The following is a 13,554-nucleotide window of genomic DNA, read 5'->3' as shown; positions in this document are numbered from 1 at the left end:
CACACATTCTCTGGAGCAAGCGTTGATCACGGGCTGTGTCATTTCTGAGCAGTCATGAGTAGGAGGCAAAAGAACAAAATGCAGAAAAAAAAATATTTTTTTATTATTTTTTAGAACTTTAAAAAACAAGAGTGCTGCAGAGTGGCAATATTCGCTGTTTGCCGATACCTTATGCTGGACACTCCAATTAGAGCTTTTGGGAGCAGAGTACGAAAAATATAAATTAAAATGAATGACAGAAAGCTAAATGCAGCGTCATCAAGCTCAATCCGTTGCTCATAGAAACATATAAAATAAGTAACACTTATTGAACCTCATGAACATGAACAACATGTTCATGAGGTTGGAAATGATATGAATGAAATAAATACAAATGAATAGTGCTCACGTGGCAGAAAGCATAAAGAAGGCTGGCTGTTTCCCAAATGGCATTCTGCTGTGTTATATACTGCATAGGGATGCACGATATATCGGCGGCCGATATATTACTGGCCGATAAATGAAAACATTTAAATATTATGGTTGTCTATACTTAGTCCTCAAAATAATGTCAGTGGTGTGAATGTATTTCACCATTCTATCAAGATCTGTGGATCTGCGTTGAATCTGTGCAGCCCAAAATCCTCTCGTGAATGATCCTCCGTTTAACCTAAGCAGAGCGAAGCTCAGCCTACCTAGAGACTTCTTGTGCTGGTGTGTTTGCACTTTACTGTGCTAGTCGGGGGAACAAATAAACAAACTCTTCGGTGGGACTACTTTGATGGGACGAGTAGATAAGTAGTTCAAAGTTGTATTTTAGTATTACATTTGCATTTTGTTTGCTTGGGTTTTGTATTATTACCAATAAATTAACCATTCCTGCTTTAGTTCCAGTCATCATTATAAGTTATTAAAACCTTCAGGGCTAACCCCTTTCATTTCTGCTTTTTTGTCCAATTGCCTTACCACATAGTTCCAACCATTCTCTAAACTAGCTGATTATAATTAGCATGAAATTTCATCCATATAGGTGGATTAATATGTGAAAACACAAAAAAAATACTTTAAACGCACAAAATATGCATCTTGTGCTAATCTACTGCAGAACACAGTTAACTACACAAGGTGCTTCTAAACAAATCTCTGATTTTGGTTTACAGGATCTTTAAATTCTGACATCCAGGGTGACTGTACCTGCTGTTGGTGTGGGGTGTGGTGGGACTGTAAATAATTATTTTGTTTGGGGCATGAGGTGTGGGGCATGGGATGTGCAGTGTGTGTGTGTGGTGAGAAGAGTGGGGGTTTGGGGTGTGTGTTGTGACGTGTGGGGTGTGTGCCTGTACCTTTGATACACAGGGGGTTGGCAGAACTCAGCTCCTTCCTCTGCTTGGCCTGCAGTCCCTTCTGCTGCGGCTGCCACCGGGACTCCAGGAACTGCTTGACCCGCTGGTCCACCACTTCTCTTATCAGAGCGCTCACTTCCTGCAGAGCAAAGAAGGGCCGACACTGCTGCTTAAACACGCACACACACACACGGACCCAGGGCCCCGAGCATAACACTACACAACACAAGCAGCAAACACTCTGAGCAAACACTCGACTCTGTTCTAGTGGTAACCCCCTGATAACCTAAACACGTAGCCCAGGTGCTGAGGGCTCACAGTGACTCGGCAGGGACTGTAAGTGTGTGAGAGTTGGAGACCGCTGTTTTCTTTATTCAGGAGAGGGGGAAGTGGGGCTCTGTGTGCATGTGTGTCAGCCGTTAAAATGGGGAGCACACAGGGACATAGAAAGGGAGGGAGATGTACCGTGAGGGAATGGAACTTAATGCATGCTGGGCTGCAGACACAGAGGAATACAAAAGAACACACACTTGCAAATGTACACAAGCACACACATGCACACGCACACACTCACACACAGGAGCTGTCACTCAACACAAAAATAAAAGGAGGCCAAGTGTGTGTGTGTGTGTGTGTGTGCGCACAAAAGATTGTCTGGCATTTTAAAAAGTTGCACCCTGAAGACCTGGGATGTTGAGATGGAAAACAGAGATAGAGGTGTGTATGTATATGTGTCAAAGTGTGTGTGAGTCTGGGTGTGTGTGTGTGTGTGTGTGAGAGTGAGAGTGAGAGAAAGAGAGAAAGAGAGAGAGAGAGAGAGAGAGAGAGAGAGAGCAGGAAAGAATGTCTTTGTGGTGGGTTGTGTGTGGTAGAGAGAAAGAGTGTGTGTGTGTGTGTGTGTTGGGGTGGTGAGGCAGTGTCTCCCGGGAACAATGAAAATGGATCTCTTCTTTCGGTCTCCTCTGCAGCCTCCAGCTCCAGCCTTTTGATGTGTCAGATCACACAGGCTTAGTCATACAAATACACACACACACTCACACACACACACACACACACACACACACACACACACTCACACACACACACACACACACTCACACACACACTCACACTCACACACACACACACACACACACACACACACACATATTAAGCAAACACACACTCCCAAACCAACACCCGTTCCCATACCTCCTTGAGTTCCTGGGAGAACCAGCTGGTGTCTTCTCGGCAGCCCAGGGGCAGGGCATGGAGATCCACCAGCACAGCAAAGTTCCCACACTGCCAGAGAGAGAGAGAGAGAGCGAAAGGGATAGAGAGAGGGGGAGGGGGAGAAGAGAGAGAGATTGAGAGAAAGAGAGAGACAGTCCTACAGGTTGCTGAGCGGAGCATGGCTCATACACACAACAAAGACAATCACTGAGATGAATAACTGACAGCCAGACAGACCCCCCCCCCTCATACACACACTAACTGACAGACACACACACACACACACACACACTCACTCACACTCACACAAGACACTGTGTGTTCACGTCCTTCAACTCATCTAACTTACACTCACTCACTCACACATCCACAAAATTTATTTTCACACACTTACGCATGCATGCACGCACACACCCACACACACGCGCGCACACACACACACGCGCGCGCACACACGCGCACACACACTTCGTCCTCCCCCATCACCTCATCTTACTCAGCCCCAACCACACTCACTCACTCACAAACCCTGAGGGCCTCAAGACCGCCTGCGTCTAACACACCCATCTTCTCCGCCTCGGCTGTCTCGCTCGACCTGACTCAATGCACAGTGGAAACTGGGGTCATTTGATTTTAGATGTCTGGGATGATTCAACTGATGAGAGTTTTGAACCCATGCCACCAACAATGTGCGCAGTGATAGACCAAAACGACTACTATTGTCCTGTCCTGATTAGCACGATAGAGGGCCAATGAGACATGCTGGGTCAAAGGGGTCAGGTTCACGACAGACTGTCTAGTCTACCCAGACTATGCATTTAGAGATGGTGCCTCCTATTCTGCAGGCAGCAGCCAACAGCACCCTGATGGAGCCGAAGTCCCTCACTCGCTCTCTTTCACTCTATTGCTCACTCTCTCTCACTTTTACTTTCTCACTCTATTGCTCACATTCTCTCTCTCGCTTTCTCTCTCTTTCACTCTATTGCTCATTCTCTCTCTCTTTTACTTTCTCTTTCTCACTCTATTGCTCACATTCTCTCTCACTCTATTGCTCACTCTCTGTCTCTTTTACTTTCTCACTCTATTGCTCACATTCTCTCTCATTTTCTCTCTCTCACTCTATTGCTCACTCCCTCTCTTTCACTTACTCTCTCTCTCTCTCAATCTATTGCTTATTCTCTCTCTCACTTACTCGCTCTCTTTCACTCTATTGCTCACTCTCTCTCTTTTACTTTCTCACTCTATTGCTCACATTCTCTCTCTCGCTTTCTCTCTCTCACTCTATGTCTCACTCTCTCTCTTTCACTTTCTCTCTCTCTCTCTCAATCTATTGCTCACATTCTCTCTCTCAATTACTCTCTCTCTTTCACTCTATTGCTCACACACACTCTCTCTCTCACTTACTCTCTCTCTTTCACTCTATTGCTCTCTCTCTCTCTCTCCTTCTCTCGCTTTCATTCACTTTCGCTCTCTCTCTCTCTCTTTAGCTCACTTTCGCTCTTTCTGTCTTTCGCTCTCTTTCCGCGGGCCAGGATTCCAAAGTTATGCGTCACCACGTCAATGACAATAAGTCACATCGGAGTGCCAAGGCTGGAGACGTCGGGGCTGTTTAAGAGCCTGTTACATCTCTACGCCCGTCCCCTCACCTCCATCTCTCCCTCCCTCGCTCGCTCGCTCTCATTCTCCCGTCACTCACTCTCGCTCGCCCTCTCTCCCTCAGCTTGATTATGTTTCACACTCGAGTGCAAAAAGAGTGGCCTGTCACAGTGGAGCAATCCATTTCTGCACCCCACCTCCCTTTTCCACTCACAGACCACCCGCGATGTGACACCCGCGATGCTTTGACTTTGACTTTGACATGACCAAAAGCAAGAGTGAAGCCCACGCCTACCTGCTTACCTGCCTTTAGTGCGGTGGAAAGGTCCAGCATGGTCCAGGGGCAAACCCATTCATGTTTGGAGCAGCTACAACTCATGGGGGCCCCAAGCTGCACCTTACTGAGTTTAATAAAAAATCTAACTGGTACATTGTTACGAACAGACAAACTGAATTTACCAAGAAGGATGACTTAAACTGGTTAGGTACTCATTGAGTACAGAGATGCTTGCTGGTGCCAAATGTTGTATCTCAAAATGTCAGAGAAAGTAAAACGCGACGCAACACTGACATTTCAAGATCTGACATCTCATGCCATCATCATCTCTGCACTCCCACTGGAGTGCCAATCCAGTTTAGACATCACCTTCTTGGTAAATTCAGGCAGACGGGAAACACCGCAGGTAAAGCTGCCGGGAAAATCCAGCCCAACCCGAACAGAAACGCTCCACTGCATGTAAGCATCCCTAGGTAGGCTATAGGAGAGCTGCCAACCTTCAGGCATTTGATTGGTGTAAGAGCGCGTGGAGCCAATCAAATGAATGAATCTGACTCTCAATGTGTGAGAGTAGGCAGCCCTGACTAAAGGCAATAACACACAGACATAACTAATATGAATTATTTAAGATTAGACCGTTGCACCGTTTTCATGTTTGTTGTATGATGTGTGAACATATTAGTGGAGCGGTTAAGCTCAACTTCAAAACAATTAAAGCATCAAATTTGGCAGAGAAACTCACAAAGGGGGTCTGATCAGATTTAGAATCACAGGCACCTCAGATTTGGCCCCTGAGAGCTGAGACAACAAATATGAATTTTATTAGGTCCAAAGTCCAAAGAAACAGGTTATTTTGATATTGTTGTTAAATTGTGTATTTATTCAATTAATATAATACTATAATAGCCTACTCCCACCATAAAACTATTATTGTTTGAAAAATAATGTAGATGTGATTGAAGTGCGGGCACACTTAAAAAAAAAAAAAAAAAAAAAATTTCAACTGATCCAAATCCTACGCATCGAGGCAGCAATCATAATATCCTTTAAGGGGGACAAAGAGAAATCCGGCCAATTTTAACACAGAGCTTAGTTGTTTATGTTCAATACTGTCGGTCGGGAAAATTGTTAAAAAAATTGGTGGCCAATAAGCTGTGCTATGAGGGCATGTTCTAAACTGTACCTTTGTGCCTCCTAACAGACTCAAAATGTCATGACAATTGCTGTGCAACATGAAGGCCTAACAAAGGATAGCCTTCACTTACACAAAGAGAATCAGGAAAAAAAAACAATTTAAGTCCTGTTGGCAAATTCGGTTTGTCTGCACTCCCACCGGAGAGATAATCCAGTTTAGTCATCCCCTTCTTGGTAAATTCAGACGTAAACACAGCAGGTAAAGCTGCCGGGAAAACCCACAGGTGAGCAACACAAGAGGCAGGGCCCCCATAATCACAAACACTAACAAACACACATTTCTACCTACATATCAACAGTTGACATGACGACATAACACACTCCCTCCACGCCCCCCATCCCCACCCTGCCCTTGAACATCCCCTCCCTCCCAGACTTCACCGGAAACCAACATCAACTCTCCACATCACCACAACAGCTGAGCACCACCAGCAGGGACTACACTACGCAGCTCGATCGGTAGCAAAAACAGAGGGAGACATTGGGGTGATAAGAGAGCGAGCCAGGGAGAGGGAGAGAGAGAGAGAGAGAGAGAGAGAGAGAGAGAGAGAGAGAGAGGGAGAGGGAGAGAGAGAAAATAGAGTGAGGGAGAGAGAGAAAATAGAGTGAGAGAGAGACAGAGAGTAAGGGAGTGAGAGAAAATAGAGTGAGAGAGAGAGAGAGAGAGAGAGACAGAGTGAGAGAGAGGGGGGGGGGGGGGGGGGGGGTTACAGAAGGTTCTGGAAGACAGTGGCCGGGGAGGGAGATGGGGAACTGAGATAGCACTGATACGTGGCCTCCTTCCACTCTAGAAGGATAAAGGAGCAGACAGATAGGACAAGTGATGAGGCAGATAAGGCGCCAGGGGGCCGAACAACACAGAGTGATAGACAGAGGTGGCAAAGATAAGGTCCGCTATATACACAAACACACACACACACACACACAGAATAACATCCCGGTGTGACACACATACACACACATACTAATATTCCAGTGTGAGAATTCACACACAGTACAATTCCTGCAGCAGCTCAACTGTGTGTGAGTGTGTGTTGAATGTGTGTCTGAGGCACCCCGACTCAGCGTGGTTTGTGTGTGTGTGTGTGTGTGTATGTGTGAGTAATGTTCTGAGTGGAGCAGCAGCTCTCAATGTTTCTCAACGTGGTGCGTGTATGTATGTGTGTGTGTGTGTGTGTGTGAGTAATGCTCGGAGTGGAGCAGCAGCTCTCAGTGTCTCTCCCATGCAGGCCAGCTGTAGAGGGAGGATGACGTGAGAAAGTGAATTAGAAGGGTGTGTAGGGAAAGGCCCATTGTTCTGTCTCTCGCTCGCTCGCTCGCTCACTGGCAACACTCCTCTCCTCTCCTCGTCTTCTCCTTCTTTTTTTCTCTTTCTCCTCCTACGCCTCACTCCCTCCTTCTCTCCGTCTCTTGCTCCTCCAGTCAGCCACTCTGTCTCCTTCCCTCACTCCCTCCCCCCTTCTTTTTCTCTCACTCCCTCCTATTCTCTCTCTCACTCTTGTCTCCCACAAGTTGTGATTTACAGCCTACTGCACTCTGAGATGTCTCGAGTAAGTGGGTAAATAAAACGAGGGGGGGGGGGGGGGGGGTACTTTGCTCATTTGGCTCCCAAACCTCTGAAATCATCTTCAGTCAAACAGGATTACGCCAGGCTGTAAGCGCAGAGACAGGCGGCCACGGCCGAATGACACCGCCAAATGGCTTTGTTTTCTTCTCTCTTGTTTTTCTTTTTTCCCCTCCCTCCCTCCCTCCCTCCCTTTCTTTTTTTTTACTTGAAAGCATTTTTTTCCTCCCTAATTGCTTCTTTGTGAACAAGAATGTGAGTCGTGATGGGAATAGGCAGAAACAATAGGAGCAAGAGTGCAGGGCGCCCCCTTGTGGTTCATGTGAGAACCAAATCATATCAACAGCGGTGACTTACTGTTTCCAGGTTTTGTCATGCAAAAAAAAAAAAGTACTTCCCTGTTCATTTTGTTTGATGTTATATGGTGCTGACATTTCTGTTAACATAACAACAATCAAAACAAAAGGAATGCTGAACATCTGATGACCAGCTCCACCACGTCTGACAAATAACATTACAAATGGTCAATGTTCAATTGGCAGCATGGAAATAGTTAATCTTTTGGTGGCTATGACAAAAAGCCAAGAACAGAGACTCTCTTATGTATGGACACACACATGTGTATGAATGTGTCTGTGTGTGTGGGTTCTTGCGAGAGAACATCCCATCCTATAGGAACACAACTTTGCTTTGCATCCCCCCCTTGGCTCTTTGTGCGGTGGCAATCAACAACTGACCACTGGTTTCGGCTGACTGCTTCTGACAATTACCGTGTCGTGGGAAAGCGGCGCGGGGCCTAGATGGGCCCTGTCAATCACTTGTCTAAAAGGAGCTCGGACGCTGGTAAAGTCCCACACTGACTGGTGGCCTCTTCCCTCCCTCCCGTCTGGATGGGTGGATAGAGGGGGGCTAGAAGCTGAAAGATATGCCTCTGGATTTACCTCACTATCAAGTTCTTCTCCTTCTTTCTTTCTAGCGTTCTCTCTGTTCTCTCTCTCTGTCTTCTGTTCGAAATCTGAAATATGCCATTACAGCGGAGGGGAGGAATGTTCCCAGCGCTGAACTTGGTGTGTTCACTTGATTTTTTTTCTCCCCTCCTCCTTATCCCCCGCCCCCCCCCCCAATCCACCGACGGTCAGTTAAATCCACTGGACAGCTACACAGCCCAGTCGAACAGGGGGCACACTTCCAATATGAAAGTTAAGAAGCATATGCGCACACCACACACACACGCACGCACACGCGCACACACACATAAAGAGGACATGTTAGCTTGCTGGTTTTGGTATTTACAAGTCTCTTAGCATCCTGACACGCTGAACATTACTGTTTCATACTCTTCAATTTGACTCTCTCTTTGTCTGGCACAGTGCCACACTGCAACTGTTACTGTACTGCGGCGCTTTGATCTCACGAGAACCCTGACAGAGATGTGGCATAAAATGCCAACCTATATATGTCCCCACATGCAAAAAGGAAAGCAGACGTCTCGGTCAAAAGGTCTGTGTATACATATACGCAGAGCTTCAAGTGGTCTCATATGTCCCAGTGAGCAAGAGGATGCTGGAGAGAGGAGAGGGCTCTGGTCAAGAGGGAGATCATGCAGTCTGGCCCTTGAGAAGTTTCTATAGAGGCCAGTGTAGTACCTTACAACATAATGTACAGCCATTACATGCTCTTTCTTGAAAGGAAGTGCTGTGAAGCATTGCACAACAGTTGAACCAGTGCCTGGAAATGACCAATGTGCTTCAGTCTATATAAAGCTTCCCAGTAGCATGCAATCCTTGAATGAGTGGATATCACATGTCATGCATGAATCAACAACTCAGTTAGAATGAATGACTAGAAAAGACAGGCGAAAACATGGACCACCAAAATAAAAAGGAAGTCCTTGAGTCCCAGAGGTTAATGCCTCATAGGGACACCCTTGCCACATCATGCTCACGGTGATTGCCTGGGATTTGAGATCGTCATTACCTTTGACTCATCATGATATCTGTCTGTCATGATGAACATGCATTAAAGATATCTAATGCAGTTTAGGTTGTTTTTTTGTTTTTTTTCCGCTAGTGGACTCCCCCTGCAATGAGCATATATTTTACACAACTGTCCAAAATACCACTCATAGCTAGCACCCTTCCTTCCAGGACATACTGCAGTACATACATTTGTTTCCAAACTGGCAAAGATCATTTCCAAAGAGACATGTCAGATGACAAGGCAATATTACACGATTTAATACAAATAGTAAACTATTGCACAATTACTGTAACACAATTTGTGATTCTCCAGGACGTTGGAGAGCACATTGCACAGCTGTTCTCGGCTAGGACTTTTACAAGTATTACAAGTTAGTTTACCATCAAAATGACTTTGAAGCTGTTATGTTAAGGTAAAAAACTTGCATAAGAGCCTTTAACAACGTCAAGTATCAAGGCCCTCATGTTCCTTAAGAAGGCCACTCACTAAGCATGTTCTTTTCTATTCCTGCATTTGGTCATACTCTAGAGATTGGCTTTTTTGGGGTTATATGGAGTGTGCAAGTGCTGGCCAAGAAGAACAGTTCCAGAGCACTGCCATTCAATCCCCAATCCCTTTATCCAGCTGTGCTTGGTGTGTGTTGTTGCAGCACAAATTGGGTGGTTCTCAAAGAGCACAAAGTGACTCAACTCAACCCTCACCGAATCTGGTGATCGCCAAAACACCTACATCTAATTCCCATGGCCAGCCAAAAAACACTACACTACAACAACTATCCTGCAGACACACCCTCGGCAGCAATAACAGGTAACTAAACTACAATAAACTCTCCAAGCTAAGTTCTCTCTCACACACACACACACACACACACACACACACACACACACACACGGGCTGTTGATAAATGTGTTGGTCTGTTTTCTGGCTGTAATCAGTAAGCACATAAACAGTGAGGCGGTAGGCTGGGGTTCGGCTCGACCCCTTTCCCTTTTTCTCTCTTTTCTTGGCCGCGCAGACAGCAGCTCTGCTCTGCATCACCCGCAGTTCCCAAGACACTCGTTACCTTCTCTTATCTCTCGCTTTCTCTCTCTCTCTCTGTCTCTGTCTGAATCGCTTTCCTCTCTTTTGCTGTCCAGCTCCTCCTCCTGAGTCTGTTTGTCTAACTCTCTGTCTCCCATACCAGACTTCAAATATTCAAAAACTCTCTCTCTCCTGCTCTCCCTCTTTCTCCTTTTCTCTCTCTCCCTCTCCTTCCCTCTCTTTCTCGCTCTCACCCTCCCTCTCTCTCTCTCTCTCTCTTGCTATCCCTCTCTCTCTCCGAGGCTCTTTATCAGGCTCCACTCCCTTCTTTTTGTCCTTCTCCTTAACTTAACCCTCAACACCTCCTGCCACCCATCCTTCCTACCGAGGTCTGCGTTCAGTTTTGAGGGTTAGAGTGCAGTCCTCCAGCACCCTCACTGCCCCCTTTACCATCTCAATCACTCTCCCCTGAGAACCAGACGCCCCCCCCCACTCACCCCCTCTCGTACACTCAGCCACAGGGGCTAACACTAACCAGCCGCAGATGTTTACACAGGCAGACGTGGGTGAGGTGGTGGGCCAGTAGATGAGGTTTGCTTTCTCTCAATAAAGTAACACTAACCCACCAACCACCCGCCACTGACCCCAACCCCGACCACCACCACCACCACACCACACCACTGCGGCACCTTCACAGACTCTTTCTGCACCTCCCTGAAGCTCCAACACTGATGGGCAGAGGGAAGGGACGGCCAACGGGAGCTTTTATTTTAGTCTGTTTTATCCAGCGTGGTACATTCTGGGCAGACCAGGCCAATTTTCTGTTTACTATACATGGTCTGGCCGTACAGTATGTACTACACCAATTCTGGCTCCAAAAAGTATGTACTACCCAGACTCTGGATCCAAAAAGTGCATACTACGCAGACTCTGGATCCAAATATGACCTACTTACTTTGGGTTTATCATGGGCAGAACACCATGTACATCTGTCCATTGTTTTTGATTTCTGAAAAGTTCCATGCCACCTGCAAGTAGGTTGTGGGTTCATTGGCATTTTTGAATGGGGTGAATCATCTGACAATGCCCCCCTTTAATTTCTTTTTTGTGTCTTCTAAATTCAGAGAACTCCATGCATAAATGGCATTCACAGAAGAGCAAAATGAGACAGGAATTCTGCTTGCCAACTCTTGGTGAACGTCCCTTAGTCATGGGCGTCATATGCGTGTACTGCAGCGTACTCAAAATCAGCCTCATTAGGAGGTACTAATACAGCAGGTCAACAGCCGCAGTCCCTGGAGGACCGAGGTCTCTGATGCCTATCATCATATCTGCCCGCCCCCTCCTCATCCTCTTCCTGCTTTTTCTTCCTCTTCTACCTCGCAGAGGCAGGCATCTGATTGCCTTCACCACCCAGTGTGGTTCGTGTCATTTCCTGACGACATGTGCACATTAAAGTCATAAGCATAACTCGGTACGAGTTTCCAAAGATGACAAAACATTTCCTCACTTTTTGGTCATAGGAGGATATGTGGAGGACCACCACAGAGTGTGTGTGGTCTGAGATGTGGAGAAAGGGGGTGGGAATGGTATTTGGTGGTGGGGGTGTGGATTGTGTGTGTGTGTGTGTGTGTGTGTGTGTGTGTGTGGGGGGGGGGGGGGGGCTGATTACTTCTTGAGCGAGAATAACCTAGGCAAGAGAACAGAGCAGAAACATCTGTCATGGAGCCATGCACTTAAAATTCTTACATAAAAACAAGGAGCTGCAGACTCCTATCAGCTCCTATGCCAGATGGACAGCAGAGAATGAGAGAGAGAGAGAGAGAAAAGAGACAGAGAGAGAACAAGAGGGACAGCAGAGAATGGGAAAGAAAGAGAAACAGAGAGAGAGAGAGAACAAGAGGGAGAAAGAAAAGAGAGAACATGAGAGAAAGGACCTAACAAGAGAGAAAAGAGAGAGAGAGAGAGAACAAGAGGGACAGCAGAGATCGAGACAAAAAGAAACAGAGAGGGAGAGAGAGGACACAACAAGAGAGAAAAGAGACAGGGAGAGTACAAGAGGGAGAAAGAAAAGAGATAACAAGAGAGGGAGAAAGGACACGAGAGAAAAGAGACAGAGAGAAAGAGGAGACAACGCGAGAAAAGAGACAGAGCACAAGAAGGAGAAAGACAGAGAGACAGAGGAAGAGAGAAAAGAGAGAGAGAAAGGTTGGATGATGTTTAATATGGAGCAGATTGCTGCTCCACTCGTGTCAGCTACCTATGTCTTCAGAGACGTCACACACCACTGAAGCCGAGGGTGGGGTGGTCACTATGAGTATATGCATGTGTGTGTGCAGACAGGAGGGTACTGAAAAATGGCAGACCCCCAGAACAGCCCACCAAGATGAGGCAGTTCTACGGAACACACACACATGAATAAAAAAAAAGATAACAAAAAAAACTGTTCTCAGATACTCTTCTGCTGTCAGGCCCACCATGCTCGCTAACTGACCAAAAGGGGATTACGCTATGTCTAAATCTCCTCCCTTTAATTAAAGTAATGTACCTTGAGTGAGAGCGCTTCAGTGGGAATACAGAAAGCAAGCTCGTTCCAAAGGAGTTCATACCCTCTCTTGGCTGGACTAGACTGGGGTTGGGCTGAGGAGGGGGAGAGGGACAGGAGAGTACTGTATGTATGGTCAGTCTGTAAGGGAATCAGTAACGGTGGTTTGGATTTCTACCGGCTGAGTTAAGCAGATTGTTTTGTGGTTTTGGTGTTGTGATCATGTCAGTGGCTGCCTTACTGTGGGGGCAAGAAACTGACCTGGAAACAACAAGGCAGTTATGCTTATACTATGTACTGATCCATAGTTGGAGGGTGAATAGGAGAGAAAGTCCCACAAGTTAGACTCTGGCCTGTGGGACACCCTTGGCATTAACATGGATGTCTAGAATCCTGGGTCAAATCCTTCAGTAGATGAAACATCAACAGTGAGAAAGACCTGGGGCTTTCCCAGAACTTAATGCAAACATCTGATGCACATTATGCCTGACATTCATTCCACTGGACTTCGGCTGAAGAGTTACAGCCATCCTCTAGTCCCAGAGCCAGTTAGCCAGTATGGAGGGAAGGAGAAAGACAGTTTGCTTTAGTTCTGAAAAAACATTACACAGCTGAGTATCTATTTTAACAAGTATGCTTTAAGCGATGAAAGCAACTTGCATGTCTTTCAGTTAATGTTTAAAGATCTAATGGGTCATTTTTTAAGTAGGAAAATGGATCTGGAGAGCCTGCAACTCATGCCAATGAGTGACCTACAACGTTGAAAATGAGTGGACATCTCCCTCTAGTGTCTAAAGACATGTATAGCCATTTGTATTATTGTATTATTTTTGCTGAAATGAGT

General features: G+C 46.2%; 1 protein-coding gene across 2 annotated transcripts in view; it reads right to left on the bottom strand.

Annotated features, from left to right (window-relative positions):
- Positions 1–13,554, bottom strand: part of LOC121685703 (SLX4 interacting protein) — a 49,859-nt gene that overhangs the window by 35,492 nt on the left and 813 nt on the right. For both annotated transcript variants that reach the window (XM_042066375.1, XM_042066376.1), the window contains exons 3-4: positions 2,514–2,603; positions 1,323–1,461 (exon numbers count right to left, since the gene is read on the bottom strand). In XM_042066375.1, coding sequence (XP_041922309.1) covers positions 1,323–1,461; positions 2,514–2,603 — 229 coding nt within the window. The remainder of the gene's footprint in view (positions 1–1,322; positions 1,462–2,513; positions 2,604–13,554) is intronic.

Source organism: Alosa sapidissima, chromosome 16 (genome assembly GCF_018492685.1).
Source record: "Alosa sapidissima isolate fAloSap1 chromosome 16, fAloSap1.pri, whole genome shotgun sequence".
NCBI lineage: Eukaryota > Metazoa > Chordata > Actinopteri > Clupeiformes > Clupeidae > Alosa > Alosa sapidissima.
Note: the sequence above shows the minus strand (reverse complement) of the source record. Positions and strands in the feature narration are given on the sequence as shown.